Source organism: Anastrepha ludens, chromosome 2, assembly GCF_028408465.1.
Source record: "Anastrepha ludens isolate Willacy chromosome 2, idAnaLude1.1, whole genome shotgun sequence".
In the NCBI taxonomy this organism is placed as follows: domain Eukaryota; kingdom Metazoa; phylum Arthropoda; class Insecta; order Diptera; family Tephritidae; genus Anastrepha; species Anastrepha ludens.
In genome coordinates, this window is record NC_071498.1 from 163,259,333 (window position 1) to 163,279,791 (window position 20,459).

Sequence of the window (20,459 nt, forward strand, 5' to 3'; positions counted from 1 at the left end):
GACAGAGTCACTGGAACAGTAAAAAGAAGCAGCAGTAAGCATATCTTGCGACTATTAGAGCACAAAAGCTATAAAATGAAACTGATACTGGAAATGGAACTTCAACCAAGAAGACTAAAGCGCAAAACACCCACAGATCTTGCTCATACTGTAATATAAATAAAATTATAGAAAACTATGTTGTGTTAGTAAAATTGTAACTAAATGTCATCAAAGACAAAGGGAAGGAACATTTTAATTCCAAACCATAACACCAATTATATACCTTCTGCTCAAATATGAACGAGACGTTATCAATAAAACGGTCCGCGGATGACATATGGCAAAAATAATTTTTTTTTTGGATGGTAGGACTGTTATAAGCTTACATGGCAAATTTCAGCGTGATATGTCACATAGTTTGTTTTCTGTGCTACTGTAAACAAGTCAAGCTCGAGTGTGTTCTTCAAATTCTCTTTTATGACTTCAATTGTATCAAAATGTTTTCCACGGAGCGGCAACTTGAGCTTGGGAAACAGGAAAAAGTCACACGGAGCCATATCAGGCGAATACGGTGCTTGCGGAACGATATTAACATTATTTTTGTTCAAATAATCGCGAACAAGACGTGATGTGTGAGCTGGTGCATTATCGTGATGCAAGAACCATGACTTGTTGTCCCACAATTCCTTCCTTTTAAGACGAATGTTCTCGCGAAAACGCTTTAAAACATCTAAATAATATTCAGCGTTAACCGATTTTGCGATTTATGCGATTTTCAAGCAAAATTTCCTTTACTTTTCCGATGTTTTCGTCGTTTACTGATGTTGCTGGACGACGCTCATGAGGCAAGTTTTCAATCGATGTACGGCCCTCTTTGAACGATTTGTACCCCTGGAAAACACGTGCACGCGACAGAATAGAGTCCCCATAGGTTGTCTGCAACATTTTTAAGGCGTCTGAAGCCGAAATTTTGTTGGAATAACAAAATTTCAAACAAATTCTTTGCTCAACTTGAATTTCCATCGTTAAATTCGAAGAACACACTCGAGCTTGACTTGTTTACAGTAGCACAGGAAAAAAACTATGTGACATATCACGCTGAAATTTGCCATGTAAGCTTATAACAGTCCTACCATCCAAAAAAAAAATTATTTTTGCCATATGTCATCCGCGGACCGTTTTATTGATAACGTCTCGTTCATATTTGAGCAGAAGGTATATATATAACCCCTTTTTGGGTGTTTGGCCGAGCGCCTCCTTCTATTTGTGGTGTGCGTCGTGATGTTGTTCCACACCTATTACTTATTGCTAATATTAGCAGATTGTAATTTATTATGGAAATAAAAAAAGATTATAAAAACAAAAAAGTATTTTTTTTTTAATTTGTCTTTGAGGAGTTTGGTAAGTTTATTCACTCAATTTTTAAAGAAGAAAATCTAGTTCTTTACCTTTTTTTCCTTAATTGTCTTTTTGTGAATATTGTCCCCTATTTTCAATCATATGTCATTATTATTACCATTAAATTGAAGACAGTACTCATAAACTTTTACCAAAACTACTTTTCACCCACAACGTCAATCTTATTAAAGATTTCAGAAACGCATCTTCAAGAAAAAGGCATCCTAAAATTACGTCGGTTATAGCCAATTGTCTGAACTTGCAAAGAAGACTTGAACTGCCGTGTACCATTCGCCACCGCACAGCTGAAACGCAACGTCCATGGACGATACGTAGTACTCCATTTGATATCAACACGCTGCAGCGACCAAAAGAATATGCAGTGAAGGGTATTTACAAAACACTATTTACATCCGAAAAAAAAGTACTCCAAACAGGGATGGAACTTTATGTTTACAGATGGATCAAAAACCCAAACCTCAACATCTTTTGCTGTCGCAAAGGAAAACGGGGGCACGATCAAACATGGTTTTTTGCACCCAATATGCACTGATTTTACAGCAGAAACAGTGACATTGTTGGAAGCCTCCATTTATCCCAAACAAATTAAAGGCAAAATAATTATATGCATAGACAGTCAATCATGCATCATTCAATGTCATCGGTTGTCCAACACCCGATCAAACTCATGTAAATACAACAAGAAAGCTTTCCAAACAAAATTAAGCTTATGTGGGTTCCAAGACATTCGGGGATTATCGGCAATGAAAACGTTAATGCTGCGGCAAGAAGTGTTTCTAATCTACCATCAATGCTTCATAAATGCTACTCTAAAAGTGACATCTTGCTAGAGACTACAAAACAACGGCACATTTATGTGTTAGATAACTGGAAAAACTACCACCACCACTACGCTTTCTTAAATCCATCTAGATCAAAGATATCACTTCCTTCCGACCTGCGATTAAATGTTTTCAAACCGTACTCGCGCCTACGTCTAGGCCACACTATTCTCACACATGCACATCTCCTCCAACGTACGCTGCCAGCAGATTCCCCCTTTTGTGACGAAACCGCAACCTTAGATCACATTCTACAATCTTGTCGAAATCTACACACCTCCAGACAACAATTCTTTGGATCTTCTCACGCACTGGATTTTCTTAAAGCAAGTAAAACACTGACTGTCGACAAATTTCTAAAAGCCAGCGACTTGTTAAGACGATCTAAAATTTTAGCTTATATTTCCCTCTGCTTATTTTATTTAGTTATAAGCATTTAAATGATTACTTAACATTTGAAGACACTATTTTACCTAAGAGTCCCAAAATTTCATGTATAAACATTTCATTGAACAGCTACAAAGTTAACTTTTTCCTCTTCCAATTTTTACACTTCAAAATTTTCTTTCAAAAATTTTAATTTTGTCCATTTAAAAAAATTTTTTCAGTTTAAGAGATAGAAGACAATATCGAAAAGAAAGACATCATTCTACCTAAGAGTCTCAAAAATTTAAAATCGTTGGTGAACTAATAAACATTTCATTGTGCAGCTACAAAGTTTACTTTTTATTTTTCTTTTTCCAAGTTTCAGCATTCCAAAATGTTCCTCTACAAACTTTTATTTCTTATATTTTAATAATTTCTTCCAATTTTAGTGAAATAATGACAACATCAAAGAGAAAGTCACTATTTTGTTTCCACCTAAGAGTCCCAAAAATTTCAAATTGCTAGTGGAAAAATAAACATTTCATTGTGCAGCTACAAAGTTTATTTTATATTTTTCTAAAAATTAAAATCTCTTATATTTTGACATTTTTTTTTTCAATTTGAGTGAAATAATGACAATTTCGAAGAGGAAGCCACCATTTTGATTCCACCTAAGAGTTACAGAAATTTCAAATCGCTAGCGAGCAAATAAATAATGCAAAATTAACTTTTTCTTTTGCTTTTTTCAATTTTTTGCGCTTCAAAATGTTCTTCCAAAAATTTAAATTTCCTATATTTTATCATTTTTCTAGGTAATATAGTTTATTTCCACCTGCCGTGGTTTTTCGTACTACCGCAAAATATTTTACGAATACCGATAACAGAACATGAACACAATTGTCGCTAAGGCGCACGTATTTTCTGCGAAAAACAACAAATCAGCTGCATAAGAAGAACACCAGAAGTGGACAATCGTGTAGTGTTCAGAAATGCGGAAAGTTGTAATAGTATTTGTGACAACGAAGTGGTGAAGCCTGATTCCTCGGCCACTACAAAAGCGCAAACGCAAACGCAAACTGAAGCAACAATACAAGCAACATAAAAACAAACAAATAAGCGTTGCCGTCGCTGCAGACGTCGATGCTTGAGTGATGCAGCGGCTTTTGATTAGCTCTTGAACTGTAGGCGATCGCGCAGCTACTACCGGTGCTGCTGCTGTCACTACTTCTGCTGCGCTTATTACTCCAGCTTCACCTACCACTTCTACTTGATTTGCCTTTTGACTTTGCTACCTTTGCTTTGACTTTGGCTTTTGCGCCGTCGGTTTTCATTTTCGTTTTCGGATTTAGGTTTTCGGCATTCGGTGTTCGACTTCTCCCTTTCCTTATTGAGTTGCTTTGCCGATACAAAACAGAGTTTTGCAAATTATTACTACTGTTGTTGTTGGGGACTTTTTAGCAGCACACCTATAACGAAGATAGATGTGTGTATGTGTGTGTGCCTGCTTTTTTCGCTGTGTTCTCTGCGCTGTTGCCTTCTAAACTGGAAGACTGTGAGTGTGTGTGTGTTTTGTGCTTTGTATTTGCAATTCGGCGGCGTCTTTGCGCGTGCAACGAAAAAAACTTTATTTTATCTTGTGATTGTCGAGAAGTTTTACAGTCAGTTGAGTATAAACATTCATGCGGTGCGGTTTGGCAAAATAATATTAAGAGAAGATACTACATGCGATCAGAATACAAGGCAATACCAGATATAGAACATAGTGAAATGAACGGTGGCGTATACGCAACATTTAATATTTAGAATATTCGTTGTTCTAAATAGAATGCGGCTCTTAGCCATCTTTAATGAGTGTTCAAGAAGAATATTAAAGTTTTAAAAAATATAAGAACAATTTTTGAATAAGCGCTAAATAAACAAATGATTTATGTTTAATTTTGTGTTATTTTCTATAAAAAAAAATTAAAACATTTTAAAGTAATCAGCTCGCAGATTTCGCAACAAGCGTTTCACGTATAAAGTGCTTAGAATGCGAATATAACGAATTATTGCGCGTGTGTGTGAGTGTGCTGAAAAACACAAACAAATACATATAGCTTAAATAAGATATATTTCTTAAAGTAGCTTAAGGTTACTGCCGAATTTGTGTTTTTTTCTAACTTAAGAAACAAACGAAAAATCAACCTAAGCAAAACTAAAAAAATATATAAAATACAAATAAATATAAAAAGTCAAAATGAATAGCAACATTACTTCGCGCTTCGATATGGCCGCTGAGATTGCGACCATAGCATTGGACGAATTCAAATCGCACCATGTGGATCGAAATTACACGGGACTGGTACAGCGCTACTATCACTTGGTTGAGCGAGATTTCGGTGGTATGTATTGGTGCAATATTCACAGTTTTTTTTTTTTTTGAATTGGAATGCAAAGCAATTAAATTGAAGGTGAATATGCATGCGAAGGTGTGTGTGAAAGCAGATAATTGATAAAGATTGTGCCTAGAGGAGTATTGGCAAAGTGATGCGCAAACAAACGAATGTGTTTTTGTCTTCCTTTGTTTTTTTGCCCAATTCACATATCCAGCGTATAGTGTCAACAAACTGTTTAGAGGAAAGACAAAAGGGGTTCGGTAAAAAACTGGCGACAAAAATATACATATTGTGCAAAAAACTACACACCTTTAAAAAAATCGTAAATAGACAATCAAAAATAGGCATTTCCACGTCGATATGCAAAATGAGATAAAAGACTTAAGGCGCGAACTTTTTGATGAAGCCAAAAATGTCATATTACAACTAGACTGTATAAGAGAGGCATGCAATGTTGAGTTCAAAGATGAATGAATATGGGTGACTTAAAAGCCTTTGTTTAGACACAAAGTGAGCAATGAAAAGTTAATTGTTGTAAGAGATTAAATAACCACTAGCTGGCGTCCAGTACTTCAACCTTCAAAACTGGTAATAGAAATGAAGCAAAAATTATCTAAATTATCGACTTGTTCCAAACTTTTTGAGGACATGATAAATAACAAGCTAGCATTTGCTATGAAAACATTATTTGAGCCTTCCCGGCATAGGTTTGTTTGTGGACGATCTACTGTTAAAAATTTAGCTGTTTCTTTTCAATTCTGTCTCTCTGAGCTTAAGTCTAAATTTGGCACCGTATACACCAATTTTGTTAAAGCATTTGACACAAAATAATATGGAAACTTGAAAATCTAGGCTTCCACTCGGCTTTCCTTTTATTACTAAAATTATACTTATCAAATAGAATCTCATTTGTTTAAATTGCGAATACTAAATCAGATTAAGAAATTCAAAAACCACTAGTAAACGAATTACGATATTTCATAAAGCTCGATTCGGAGCGTCTATCCCCAATTGTTGTGCCACGATAATCCGTGGTCGCAGCCTCTATTCATTGTTTGTGACCAATAACTCCTACAGATCAAAAATAGCAGATCAAACAGATCAAAAATAGGCATTTCCACGTCGATATGCAAAGTGAGATAAAAGACTTAAGGCGCGAACTTTTTACTAAAAAAATATCAAAGCTCAATCAAATCTGTATATAGAGAGACATGCAATATTGAGTTCAAAAATAAATGAATTTGGGTGGCTTAGAAGCATTTGTTTAGGCACAAAGTGAGCAATGAAAAGTTAATTATTTTAAGATATTCAAAAACCACTAGAAAGCGAATTACTATATTTCATAAAGCTCGATTCGGAGCTATTTCTCTCAGTTTTCGTCATCTCATCCTGTATTCATTGCTTGTGACCAGTGACCCCTATAGACCCACACCAACCACATTCACCTCATTTAGTTCATAAAAATACTACTCCAGGATATCGTTTCGAGTCCATAAAAACAGCCAAGTTGAGTCAAATTCAAGGCCATTACGGAAATCAAGTTTAACAACTGTTTTGATAAAAAGAAACGTTGTAATTAATGTCAGTGTTTTATATCAAAAATTGTAAAGAATAAATCCGGGTTGTAAAACTTATAAACAAAGTCAATTTTCCAATTTATCACAGACGTACAGCGAAAACGATTAAGCGAAGCAAATTTCGGCAAAGCGAAGTTTTTCAGAGTAAATAGCAATGAACTTAAATTTTATGAAATTAGTTGCATTTTTACGATGCAAAAAAAAAATTCAAAAACAAAGAAGAAATTTTTAGTTCTACTATTTTTTCTAAAACCATGAATGGCTGCAAACTTTAAAAATTACCCATGTTCATTGTCTTGCATTGAAAAAAATTTCTTCCAGAAGTTCTGCCGACAAATTTTTACCACATTAAAAATAAAATTCTAAGCAAAAATTCCAATAAGATCGATTTAAATTTCTAAGGAAATTATTTTTTGGAATAAATAATTGAAAAATTTTGGAAGAGAAAAAACTTTGCTAAACAACAAAGTGAAAACTATTGTACAAAAAAATTCTTGAAAAGAACTTTGAATCTTCTTTTAACATTTCCAGAAAAATTTTGGGAAACAAAGAAACTACATTAGTCTAGATGCTGGCTGAAATGATCTTTTGTTGGAAAATATTATTTTGTAAAAACAAATAAATAAAATGAAAATTGTATGAATCCTCCGGCCATTGCAGCCGCTTGGGTTCGCATCTCCAATTATAAAACAGCAAAATGGTGGAACAAGTTTTTTAGGTTAATAGAAGTCGCCCCTCGGCAATCAATGGCAAACTTTCAAGAAAGTATTTCTGCCATGAAAAAGTTCCTCATAAAAAACCATCATCCGTTCGTGGGTGGCTTGAAAATGTAGGTTCTTCCATTTGCGTGAAAACATCAAGACGCACACCATAAATATGAAGCCCAGCTCTGCTAAAAATATCCAATAAAGGGCTTAAGCGCCAATTATATAAATTTAATTTAATATAAATTGCACTATTTTTTTTTTGTTTGCAAAATACGGCTCCTAAAAATTAGATGTGAAAAATGACAACATTTAAATGTCCATCATGAGCACGTCGACAGCTAAAATCCGCCAAACAGTCGATTCATGAATACCCAGTTGTTGAGAAGAACAACTCAAAATTTTCATGGAAAAGGTTGTTCAACAATATTTTGAGCTACAGCAGCAGTATTTCCAACAGAACGTTTAATCTTTGGTCTGCCAGTCCTTTTTCTATGCTCGTCATAATCAGTTGTTTGATAATTTTCTACTATCCTTTGAATTGTCGACGCATTCGAATGATTATTTCCAACCAAAAAAATTACAAATTTTACGATGTGTTGTCCAAACAGATCGACCATTTTCATAATAAGTTTGAATGATCCTAACGCGTCGTATAAAATCACACATCTGACTACTTCCCAAATGTCAAAGACGACATAAACAAACGTACCACCTAGGAATAATTACCGTTCACTGACTTTTAAGTGTCACTTTTGAATAACCTTTTATCAACGTGCCAATCAAGAAGAAGAAGTATTCCTAAAAGAAAGAAGAAATGACTTGCATGTTTTGTTGTACTCGGGCAAAATCGCTTAGCTGATTAGAAAAGGAAGGAGAATAGTTCAAATTAAATTTAAAAAAAGTTTAATTAAAATTAAAAACAACAATAACACTAACCAAGCTTAAACCTTTGTCTTAAAACAATATTTAGGAAACGCGATCCTACTTCCATGCCTAAAATAAGAACTTCGTATTAGTCAAGTGATGACTTTTTCGGGCTAAAAATGGAATTATTCACTGTTGATGTCTAGGCGTAATTTTTAAAAGACACTTTATATATATAATCTCGGATAAAAACGCAGGGGATCTTTCATTTACATGAAATAATTTTTTAAAGGAAACCCAAAAAATGTTCTGGAAATACATCAATTCGAAAAACACTGGTGTCATAATAATGTTTTCGATAGCGCCATATTTTTAATGAGTTAGTGCGTTAAAAGTTACATTCCTAGCAGACTTCCAGTGAAATCTTGGTGACATTCGATTCAGTGGAAGCCTAGAATTGAGTCTAAAGTGTCAGTATGTTTGTGTCATTGGTACAAAAATGGGTTTCGAACAAAGAGTTAATATCAACTTTTGTTTTAAAATCGGTGAAACGTTTACCGAAACATTTGAATTGATGAAAAAGTGTATGGTTTTATGATAGTTTATGAAAGACACCATGAGTGATTTAGACGTTACAGAAATGATTGTAAGAACATAAATGACAATGAACGTACGGGCCGCCCAAAATCAGTAATCACCGAAACCTCCATCGAAATTGCTCAAAAATGAACCGAAACCATCGTTTAAATTCTTGGAATCGGAGTTGAATATCTCCAAAACATCGACTTATCGCATTTTAACTGATCATTTGGGCTTACGAAAGGTCTGTGCACGTTTCATTTCGCACAAGTTAACTGAGGACCAGGAACTGCTCAAAATTCAACATTCGAAAGACCTCATTAAAGAGGCGAGAAAAGGCGAAAACTTCCTTTACAACATTGTAACTGGAGATGAAACGTGGTGTTTCCAACAGGAACTTGAAACTAAGCGACGAATGGAAGGCCCTAAATGAGCCACCATTCAAAAACTCGCGTTTGGAGAAGTCTAAAATCAAGTCGATACTCATTTGTTTTAACGTTTCCAAGTGAATTGTCCACAAAGAGTTCGTGCCAACGGGCTAAACCTGGCGTTTTGAAACATTTGTTGTTGTGACTGATTTTTTTTACTAGAAATCGCATTTTAACCATCCATCACTCACCGTATTCGCCTGATAGGGCTCCCTGTGACTTTTACCTATTTGGAAGATTGCATTTGGCCATAAAAGGAAAACATTTTGCGTCCGTAAGGACATCCAATAGGTTTGTACCGACATCCTGAAGGACATTTCGGACTCCGGTCAATGACCTGAAACACTCTTTCGAAAAGCTTTTATATCATGCAAAACTGTATATCGATGCCAGATGGGACTATTTTGAATAAATAAACTCGAAGTTATCAGAACAAACTTGCTGTTGTTTCTATTTTAGCTCAGTCTTGTTTATTTTGGACTTCACTTTGTATAATGCTTTCGACCGTTCGAAGTTGGTGTTATCTTAGATTTGAAAGAATTCAATGCAATTTGGTGCGTTTTGATCTTCAACCTTTACACTTTGATAGACCCTTACCTTCCTGCAGTGGTGCTAACTGCATGCTTATCACTGTTTTATCACTTGAGATCTGACAACTTGTTTGAAGCTTTGGGTTTATGTGCGATATAATATCTGGTGCCATTCACTGTTCTTCAGTTCTACTCGGCCAATTGAATTTCAATATTCCTAATACAGTACTTCGCTCTTATTATATAGTTTTCTCAGAACTAAATATCCTAATTTCGCCCCTCTTACAAGAGGTCTTGAAGAGTTTAATCGGCTTCTTAAAAGTCTTGAGCTTGATTTTGCGATGCCAAGGCATCTATTTATGTCTCTCATTGTGTCTTATTATTTGTCAAATAAACTATCCATTTAATTTTAATTCTTAAGTTTTTGTTATTTTCCCAAGTAAATCTAGTCAGAAAGGTTGTCACCATTGGCTTAAATAAAGAAATAAAGACACAAAGTTAAAAACTTACACTTATGATTAATAGATTTTGATACAAAAATGATGAAAATTCAGCTATTTTTCGCCTCTTTCGCTTCACAATATTTTCACAATATAATTAGAAATTTTGAGTTAATCAAATTTCACAACAAATTCCACAATTGCTCTTATTAGAATTTTCTACTACTATTCAAGCACTTTTTAGTAATTAATTCATATTAAGTATTCATACTTGACCCTTTTAAGAATTCATGCATGCGCCGAAAACGCATACGAGTACAAAAAATGTATTAGCAAAATAGTCGAAAATAGTTTGCTGGTATGTACGAATTTTAGCTAAATAAAAACAAGCGGCATGAAGCTGACCCTGTACTTTCCACAGACGACAAAGTGCTTCGTGAGCTGGCTATTTCAAGTTACTTAGAAAATATTTGAAAATGCTACATTTTTCACTCGGTTGCCAAACTCAAAAATAATAAAACTATCATTTAAAAATTATATTAATTTAATAATAAATAAAATTAATAACAAAAATTATAGAAAATTAATAATAAATAAAATAATAATAAAAAAAAATTAATAGTAAATATATAAAAATAGTTGAGCAATTGAGTGAAAATTGTGAAAATAATTATACGCATGTGAAAAGAGTTACCAGTTAATTACGATAAAAAATAATTGTTAGAACTTTGACTACTAGGTAGTCGTTTAAAGTAATTGATTTATGCCGACAATGCGGATTTGTTCCCCAAAGCATTCCTTTCAAAACAAATCAATTAAATAAATCGATTTTTCAACACACACGCGCACACACACATAATTCTGTTTAAATACTCATAAAATCCCCCTTAAACCAGTTCGCCAGCACTTAGAAATGCAGAGAATTTTCCACAGTGGCATAAAATTACGCATTACGAATGTAATTGCGCTGGAAAGCTTAAAAGGCAGCCTACCCGAGCACAGCGAACACTGTGAATGACGACTGCATGCAATGATTTAAGTAGCGTTGCTGATAGGTGCGTCAAATGGGTAGCACCAAACAAAACAAAAACCCAGAATAGCTTAACTAATTCGCATATATGAAAGACGCAGAAAAAAACTTTTGTTTGCGGCAATCAACTGTATAAGTGACTAGCAACAACACAAATGCAAAGAAAACGAAATGAGCCCGTAAATCGGTTTTGTTGACAACCAACTGCAATTAAGATGCACTGTTGGGTGTTTAAAAGTTGACGCAGGTCAGTGACACACACACACACACAAAAGGGTTAATAAGTCGACAGCGCTTACAAACTCATTTGGGTGACACTTGAATAGCAGCTATGAAATTGTAAACAGGAGAATACACAAAAACACACATTTTGTGAAAAATTATAGTTTATGCAGTTTTGTGTATGTAAAGAATACAGATAAAAATAACTAATAAAGAAGACTATAACAGTTTTCATAAATCAACAATATCGCTGTGCAAACGATGTTCAATTGACAATGGTAGCGCATGAACGGCATCTGGTTGCGCTACAGACGATCAGAGACAGAGAAGAAGAAACTGTCCAGGCAGTAAGCTCCAAGTGGTGAATCGAAGCTGATAAGGGACGAAATGATTCTGTGAGCTAAAGTGATTATGGCAGCAATTTTTTGAAATACCTATAGTGCTAAGCATGGAATCCCCTTGATACTGACTTAAAGCAAAATCGACCTGCTTTGCCGAGGAATATTTTTTGCGCCATCAGAACCACTCACAGGCGCAATAGCAAAATTACTTACAAATTAAGTTAGGAATCTCTCACCAAAATGAAGAAAAAATTTGACTAATAGCGGTTAGCTCTCGCTAAGAAAAACCTCCAAATGCATTTCTGATATGAAAAAGTTTATAAAAAAATGTTTAAAAAAATTCTTGTCTCCGTTCGAAATCGGTTTAAACCTGTAAGTCCCTCCATTGTTGGAACAAAATCCAGACGCACGCCACAAATGCGAGGAGGAGCTCAGCCAAACATCTAACAGAAAATAAGCAATTACTTATTTATTTGTGTTAGGTATCTTATCCACATCAGCGAACCGAGGGCCCAGGCAGCTAGTGTTTCTTATTTCGTGTAAAAAGAATTGCATTATTTTTCCTTGTTTTATAAATAAATTTAAAAACAAAGTTAGAAATTACCACCTCATCTAGTATGTTGACGAAATTTAACACCCACTGGCTGATTTCTGTTTCCAATTATACAGAACTGGCTCAGGCATAAGAAATTTGGGTTGCATAAAAAATTCTCAATTATTATTATTTTCTTGTTTAATTCGAAAAACAAATTTCAATTTGTGGATGTCTTTAAGACCAAAAATAGCTGTATTTAAAAACACTTTGAAACACAAAATTTTGTATTTTTTCACATACATTTTTCTTTCACAATATATTTTAGCCTAAAGATTCCAAAACAATTTTTGAACTTGCAGATGCTTTAAAAATTCCAAAAAAATGTTTAAACTTCAGGATGATTTTTAAAACAGACCAGAAAATATTTATTGAATTTATATATATTTATTTATATTTTTACATGTATAATATTTTATATTTTTTCTCACATAATTCTCTTTCAAAATGTATTCTATCCTAAATAATTCAAGAAAATATATGAATTTGCAGCTGTTTTTGAAAAAAGAACTAAAGCTTGTATTTTAAAAAAATTTTAAGAAAAAGAAGTTAGATATTTTTTTCTCAACTAATCATACTTCAAATAATATTTTGTATTAGACAATGTAAAAAAATTTGGATTTGAGGACATTTTTCAAAAACTAAAATAATTTTTCTCTTTACTATAAATTTTTATAAAAAAAAATTTGTTTTAAAAATTATTTTATACATTTTTTCTAGAATAATTCTTGAAATAAAAATTCTGATATAAAAATTAAAATTTTTTCACTTTTTTTTTAAATAAAATTTTAAGAAAAAACAGCTTTCTTTTCATTCTTCTTAAATAATTCCCTTGCCAAATATATTTTTACCTAAAATATTCGACAAAATTATAGAATTTGAGCATGGTTTACAAAAACGGCCAAAAAGGATTATTTCAAAAAAATTTTAGGAAAGAAAGATTGTATCTTTTTTTTCAGTAAGTCTCTTTCAAAGTATATGTTACTTTATCTCAAACATTTTTTAAGAAAAACGGTTTTTGTTTTTTTAATTATTATTTTGTAAATTTAAACAAAAAAAATTATATTTTAATATTTTTCATTTTTAATATATTTAATATGTTAATAAAGTTATTATCTCTCAAAGTATATTTTATCCTCAAATATAACAAAAAAATTTAACTTCAAGACGTTTTTCAAAATGACCAAAAAATTTTAAGAAAAATTGTTGTACCCTTTTGTTAAATAATGCTCTTTCAAAGTTAAATGTTAATCTAAAATATTCCAAAAAAATGTTTGAATTCGAGGATGTTTTACAAATAAGGCCAAAAAAGCGTTTGTTTTAAAAAATTTTGAAGAAGTAAAAGCAGTATAGTTTTTTCAAATATTTCTCTTTCAAAGTATAACTTGAGGATGTAAAATATTGGCAAACATCTTTTTTGTAAAAATGGTAAAAAAACTGCAACTATTTCACTTCCAACAGTTCTAGACCACAATTTTCAACATTAAATAAATCTGACGATTATTTGATTACTTTTAATTGTTTTCAGTTTCCTTCTTATTATACTTTTTCAAAAATGGCCAAACAAATTTTAAGAAAAAAGTTGTATATTATCTTTAAAAGTAAATTTCTATACTAAAATATATTATTAAAAAAAAAATTTTATAAAATTGGTAAAAAACCAAAAATATTTCACTACAAATACTTCTGTACCACATTTTTCAACATTAAATAAATCTCAGGATTATTCGATTTTCTTAATTCTTTACAGTTTCCTTCTTACTAAAATTCTCTAGAAAGACCAAAACAATTTATTTTAAAAATGTTTAAGAAAACATTTTATATTTTGTTTCAAACTATATTTTATACTAAAATGTTAAAAATGTTCTTTATAAAAACCCTAAAATTATCTATAAATATTTCAATTCACTTCTATACCAAATTTCTACATTGCATGTATCTCATAATTAGTAATTTTTTCAACATTTTTTCAGTTTACTTCTTATTATACTGAAGCGTACAAATCAACCAATTTTTAGACAAATTCAGGACAAAATCCTAAATACTTTGATCACTTGACATGGAATCTCTCAGCTTTCATTTTTTCCCTTGCCTGAGAAGTGTTATGTGGAATTTATGCTTACGTTGCCAATGGTTGGTTTTTTTTTTTACCAACATCTCTATATTGGAGCAGATATATATTACAAGAATCACAATACTAAAACAATGGCAAACTCTCAAGAATCAAGTCAATCTGAATTTTTGAATTTAGGATTTTGGAGAAATGGCTCAAATATACAAGATTTAGTTCGAATAATAAAAATAAACTTAGCTTCTCACAGCGACTTAAGGGGTATTCTGGTCTAGACGCCTTAATTTTAGGTATTTTTAAAACAAAGATAAAAAAAAATAAAAACATTGTAAACATCATTTTTTATGGTTTTTATTAATATTGAAAAAGTATAAAAAAAATTAATAAACAATTTAAAAAATCGTGGAATTACAGATCTACATAAAAAACGGTGCTTCATGGTTAACATGATTCCAAACCTTGTAGTGATCGAAAACAAACGAATTAACTGCATTCTTCATTAGTTAGAATGTCGCTGTCGGACTACGCCAAATCAAAGAAAAAAAATAAATTCACAAAATGGCAGCAACTTAAAAAAACAAAAAATTTTTACCCTCTTGTTCTTACATTTTCAAATTTTCTAAAAATACTTTAAACTTAAATTTTTCCAAATCCGAGGCAAACGCTATAGACAGATGATAATAAAAAATTCTTATCAAACTTCAAAGCGATCGGTCAAGTAGAACTTCAGATATCATGACGACCATCTCAAAAAAAGTAGTTTTGAGAAAATCGCGTTTGAAGCGTCCAATAGAATAACTTAGATCATAATATTTACTACTCATCGGCTATCCCACATCCATACATTGGACCTTCTTCTCTTTCATAAGCAATGTCTTGCGAAGTTCTTTCTTCTAAACGATCTGTTCTGCCTTGTTTTGAAGCAGCAAAAGCTCGCAGTTCAGAGCGATCAATCCGAACCTCGTTTCGTTTGATAGCAAATGTATGGACTTCAGTACCGACGGTGTTGCCCATAAGCTCCATCATTTTTAAAATCGGTAAGAAACCTTCATTTAAATATCATTAAAACATATATATATGTATATGTATAGAATAAATAAAGGTTTGGTTGGGATACAAAAGATTTTCCGGAAAGAACGAGTACTCAAGTCGTCCCGTAACATCTGGCGTTCATTGTACACTCAGCGGGCTTAAACGCCACGCCACAAAACTCGCTGTATCTTCGAAAACATTTCGAATTTTGAAAAATCCGTTGAAGGGCATAGTTTTGAAGGTCTGAACTTTGAAAATTTGCAAAAGAAAAAAGCCTTAATCATTTAAGCAAAGAAAAAATTTCTTACAATTCGATAGCTGCACGAAAAGCTGTGCGACTTTCTTTCAAATGCATAACAAAATTGGTGCTCGCTTGACTAAGATTTTCCTCAGATCAAGATATAATAAATATATAAAAAATATATAAAATAAGCCATCAGTGCTAATAAAGCATCAGCAGTACACTTTCATTGCATATTTCTAACAATTTGAAGTCATATTTTTTCTACGAATGTTGCCGGGTACATAAATGCGATTCCGCTCAAGACTTGTTTTTTATTTTATTTCATTTTTTTGTTTTTGTTATTCTCTTCTCTTTCTTCATATTCTTGCACTCCACGTTTGGAGTTATAAAAAAACTGCGGAAAAATTTGAATAAATTTGGCACTTTGCCTTTATTGAACTTGAAAACAGCACTTAATGGCATCAGACTAAGGCAACTGCGCCAGTTAAAAGTACATACACACAAATACAGTTACACATGCCATAGTTGCACAAACAAAGACACACTCGTTTATTTATCATTGGCGCACAAGCCCTCTGGTGAATGTTTTTCAGAGCAAATTCTCAAATTTGTGCTGTGCGGCATGATTTTATGCCGCAAAGGTCGATGTCTAATGCTATATTCTACCAACAAAAAGCTGACTGTTTTTATGAGATAAAGAGCTCATTTGTGTGCACGCTACTGCTTGTCTCTACTTTTCGAGAGGCGATGGTTTGGCGAAATCCGTGACCCTTAGTTTAATGTATTTTTATGTTCCATTCCTCAGCGTGCAACGAACCCATGACCAAACGCATGTTAGTCATGCCCAAAACCACTCGGCTACTGTGGCCGTCATAATACTTGTATAATAGAGAAGTACAAATAAATGAAAAAAACTAAAACGCACTGGAATCCAATTACTTGGGTAGAAACCTATTAAACCTTTTCAGTTATTGTAAGCCGAAATGTGAAAAATGGAAAATAAAACATGAAAAAAGTGTAAATGATAAAATGGAAAAAATATTTAGACAAAAATTATAATAATTAAACTTTATGACCTTGACAGTGCGAAACTTTTGAGGCCATTTGCTGCTTCCATCTCCTTCCATCTTCTACAATTATTACCGTAATTAAATGACATTTATGAGGTTTGAAAGAAAAAATAAGCCAAATAATTGTCAATTTCCTCCTAAACGTTTTTCATTGCCTTTTCGTTAGACGTATGCATATGTATGTGTGTTTGCAGTTGTATGTATTTTTCATTTCGTTTTGTTATTGTATTTTTTAACTTACTTTGCTTCCTCGTCGTTTAGCCCTAAACGAGTATTATTGCGCTATTATGTTAGGCTTTGAATTTGTGTGCGCATCTGAGCATGCAGCCGTTTGGAATTTGCACTTGCAGCTTTTACTGCTATTTAAATGTCACCTTAAAGGTTTTTTTATAATAAATTTTAATATGTATTGAACTACATACGAGTGCATATACTGAGACACATTTTTACGTTGTTTTCAGCGCTTTATGCTCAAAAGTTTAACGAATAATTAAAAAAAGGGCGAAAAAACAGAAAAGAATACATAAAAAAATGTATGCATGTGTCTAGAATAGTGTCTAGAATTCTCTTATTTTTTTATTTCAATCTTTGCACCAACTTACATAAAAGTTTATCGCCACTTTTTTCATACGTCAGTAATACACCAAAGACTTAAGGCACGAACCTGGTCATCACTTGTTAAGCGAATAATTAAAAAAGGGCCCAAAAAGAAGAAGCAGAATACTTAAAAAAATATATGCATATGTCTAGAAAAATGTCTAGAATTCTCTTGTTTTTTATTTCATTTTTTGCACCAAATTACATAAAAGTTTATCGCCGCTTTTTTCTACGTCACTAATACATCAAAGACTTAAGGCACGAACCTGGCCATCATTTAGTATGGAATAAATTTACATATGCAAAAAGAAAACGAGTTAATAGTTAATAGGGCGTTAATTGTGAGAGTGGTTTATAATATCTATAATTAAACACCAATTTACAATTAAATTATTTAATGCGAAACATCATAAATACAAAGCAAGCTACCCCCGGGCAATTGTTGTTCACCCTCTACTTTGCCTTTAACCCTCAGCGCAGTGGCCACTAACAGAGTTGCTTGAATCGGTTGGTGCATCGCACTATTTGCACTGAAGGCACTAGAAGTTAAATATTATATATTTCGAAAATAAAAATATATAGAAGCAACTACTACAACAACAAAAATAACAACAAAAACATTACACAAATTTAATTACAAAGTACGCTGCTATATGAATTTTTTTCTAATCAGCAGTTTTACTTTTGATAATATGCCGCAACTGCTTTATAGCATCACGTCACTCAGCTATCTAAAAGATATGCAAAAAGTTCAAATGTCATATGTGTAGTAGCTAGAACTCAGCTCCCACACATGCATACTTACAAATGTGTTGAAGGTTTACTGCAGAACCAGTGAAGCACAGCATCAACGCGAAAATGTGGCTAACTAATCGCTTACTCAACGAGAGTGTATGTGAGTATATATGTATGTGTGCATATGCATATAAATATATATATATATGTGTATATTCTTATATATGTCCCCAGGCGTACAGCTGCTTGCTTTATTGAGATTCTTATATTTAATTAAATTGTTTACAATGAGTATAAATAAACGATTAGCCGTGCCAAATGTTAAGCGGCAAGTAATTTGTGCCCGAGCAAATGCGAGTATATACAAAATAAACACACAATCGCTAACACAAAGTTGTGGAAATAGCCGCATAGGTAGCTATTGAGATGTTAATCTAAGCTACATGACTGAAGTGTGAAAATTTATTAGAATTTTTTTTATACTAAACAGCACAACAACGTCGAGATAGATAAAGAATTACTTAACTTTTAGAAAAACGTTTCTCAACAGAGGAATGCAATATAATAAAGAGCTATGGAAAATTGTATAATAATTTATTGAAACTACTTGTCACAGTTAGAGAAATCTTCACTTACGCCGATAGTCAGGCAGCTCCGAAACCCCTCTTATCAGGCAAACACTCGTCAAAGATAGTAAAACATTCGTCTGAGACAATAAAAGAGTGTTACAAAGTGTTAAAAATACTTGCACAGTTTTTTTCTATTAATCTACTCTGTGCGCCAGGACATATGTTACCAGGTAAAAAGTCACATAAATCGCTACAAATTTGTCAGAATAATAGTTAGGTCAACGTACCCGTGCCCTTGGCCATATGTAAGCTTTTAATAGACAGACACATAATTTCTGTTGCAAGTTCCAACTGGAGACAATTAAACACCTGCGCTATCAGTAGCCAGACGTCGCCCATATGGAACATTGGCCCCCAGAAAAGGTCAGAAAAATGTTTTTTTAAACTTTTTTTAAGGAAATTTTTTTATATTTATTTTGTCAAATAAAAAAAATAAATAAATAATTGGCGCGTACACTTCTGTTAGGTGTTTGGCCGAGCTCCTCCTCCTATTTGTGGTGTGCGTCTTGATGTTGTTCCACAAATGGATACGTAATGGAATAAGGAGAAAAAAATGTTATTTTCAACAATTTTTTACGAAATTTTTTGTTTCAAATAATTCTCTTTCAAAGAATATTTTATCCTAACTAATTCAAAAAAATTTTTGAATTTTACGATATATAATATTTCAAAAAACAAAAAAAAACAAAATTTTTGCGAGAAAATTTTAAGAAGAAAATGTGGATATTTTTTTCTCAAATAAATTATCTAAATGCCCCAAAGCCTTCAAATACACTTTCGACTTGAGGGCGATTTTGAAAATGATCAACAAATTTTTTTTTAAGTTTTGAAGAAGTAAATTTTATATTTTTTTCCTCAAATAATTCTCTAAAAAAAATTTCGAATTAAAAAAAAGCCGAAAAACATGTTTAGAGAATTTCATATCTCTTCCCCAGCATATTTTGTCCAACAATATTCACAAAAATTTTGAACTTGAGGATGCTTTTCAAAAAAATCCAAAAAAATGTATTTAAAAAAAATTTTTTCTCAAATAATTCAAAAACATTTTTGAATTTGAGGACACTTGTCAAAAAAAATGAAATAAATTTCTTTTTAAATAACTTTAACAAAAAAATTTCACATTTATTATTTATATTTTTCAAAGAAGACCAACAAATTTGGTTAAACATTTTTCTGGATGTAAATTATATATCTTTTTCCAAAATAATTCTCTTTCCTAGTATTTTTCATCCTAAAATATTCAAAAAAATTGTTGAACTTGAGGATGTTTTTCAGAAAATCAAAAAAAAAAATATTAAAAGATTTTTTTTTCTCAAACCATTCTGTTCCAAAGAAAATTTTATCTAAACAATTCAAAAATATTTTTCAATTTGAGGACATTTCAAAAGAAAATTTAATTAATTTATTTTTAAAAAGTTTAAGAAAAAAATGTATTTTGAAAGAATTTTACGAAAAAAATATTCATTATATTTTATTTTTTTCAAAAAGGTCCAAAAAAAACTTTTTTCAATAATTTAAATTAATTAAAATAAATACTTTTTTAGAAGTAAATTATATAAAATAATCCTAAACAATTCAAAAAAAAAAATTTCAAACAAACAAAATAATTCATTTTAAAAAATGTTTAATAGAGAACATGTATATCCTTTTTTATTACATTTTATATTTTTTAAAACAGACCAACAAATGAAATTTAAAAAATTTTGCAGAAATAAATTTTATATTTACTTAAATTAAGTACGAAGGATTTAAAAAACGTTGTAGATTTATTATCTGGGCACTGTCTAATAGGAAAAAGGTAGATTAGG

General features: G+C 32.0%; 1 protein-coding gene across 1 annotated transcript in view; it reads left to right on the forward strand.

The window, feature by feature from the left end:
* The first annotated feature begins 4,264 nt into the window (after positions 1-4,264).
* LOC128855724 (elongation of very long chain fatty acids protein 7) overlaps positions 4,265-20,459 on the forward strand; it is a 91,829-nt gene continuing 75,634 nt past the window's right edge. Inside the window, exon 1 of the mRNA XM_054090874.1 lies at positions 4,265-4,969. Coding sequence (XP_053946849.1) covers positions 4,825-4,969 — 145 coding nt within the window. The 5' untranslated portion in view covers positions 4,265-4,824. The remainder of the gene's footprint in view (positions 4,970-20,459) is intronic.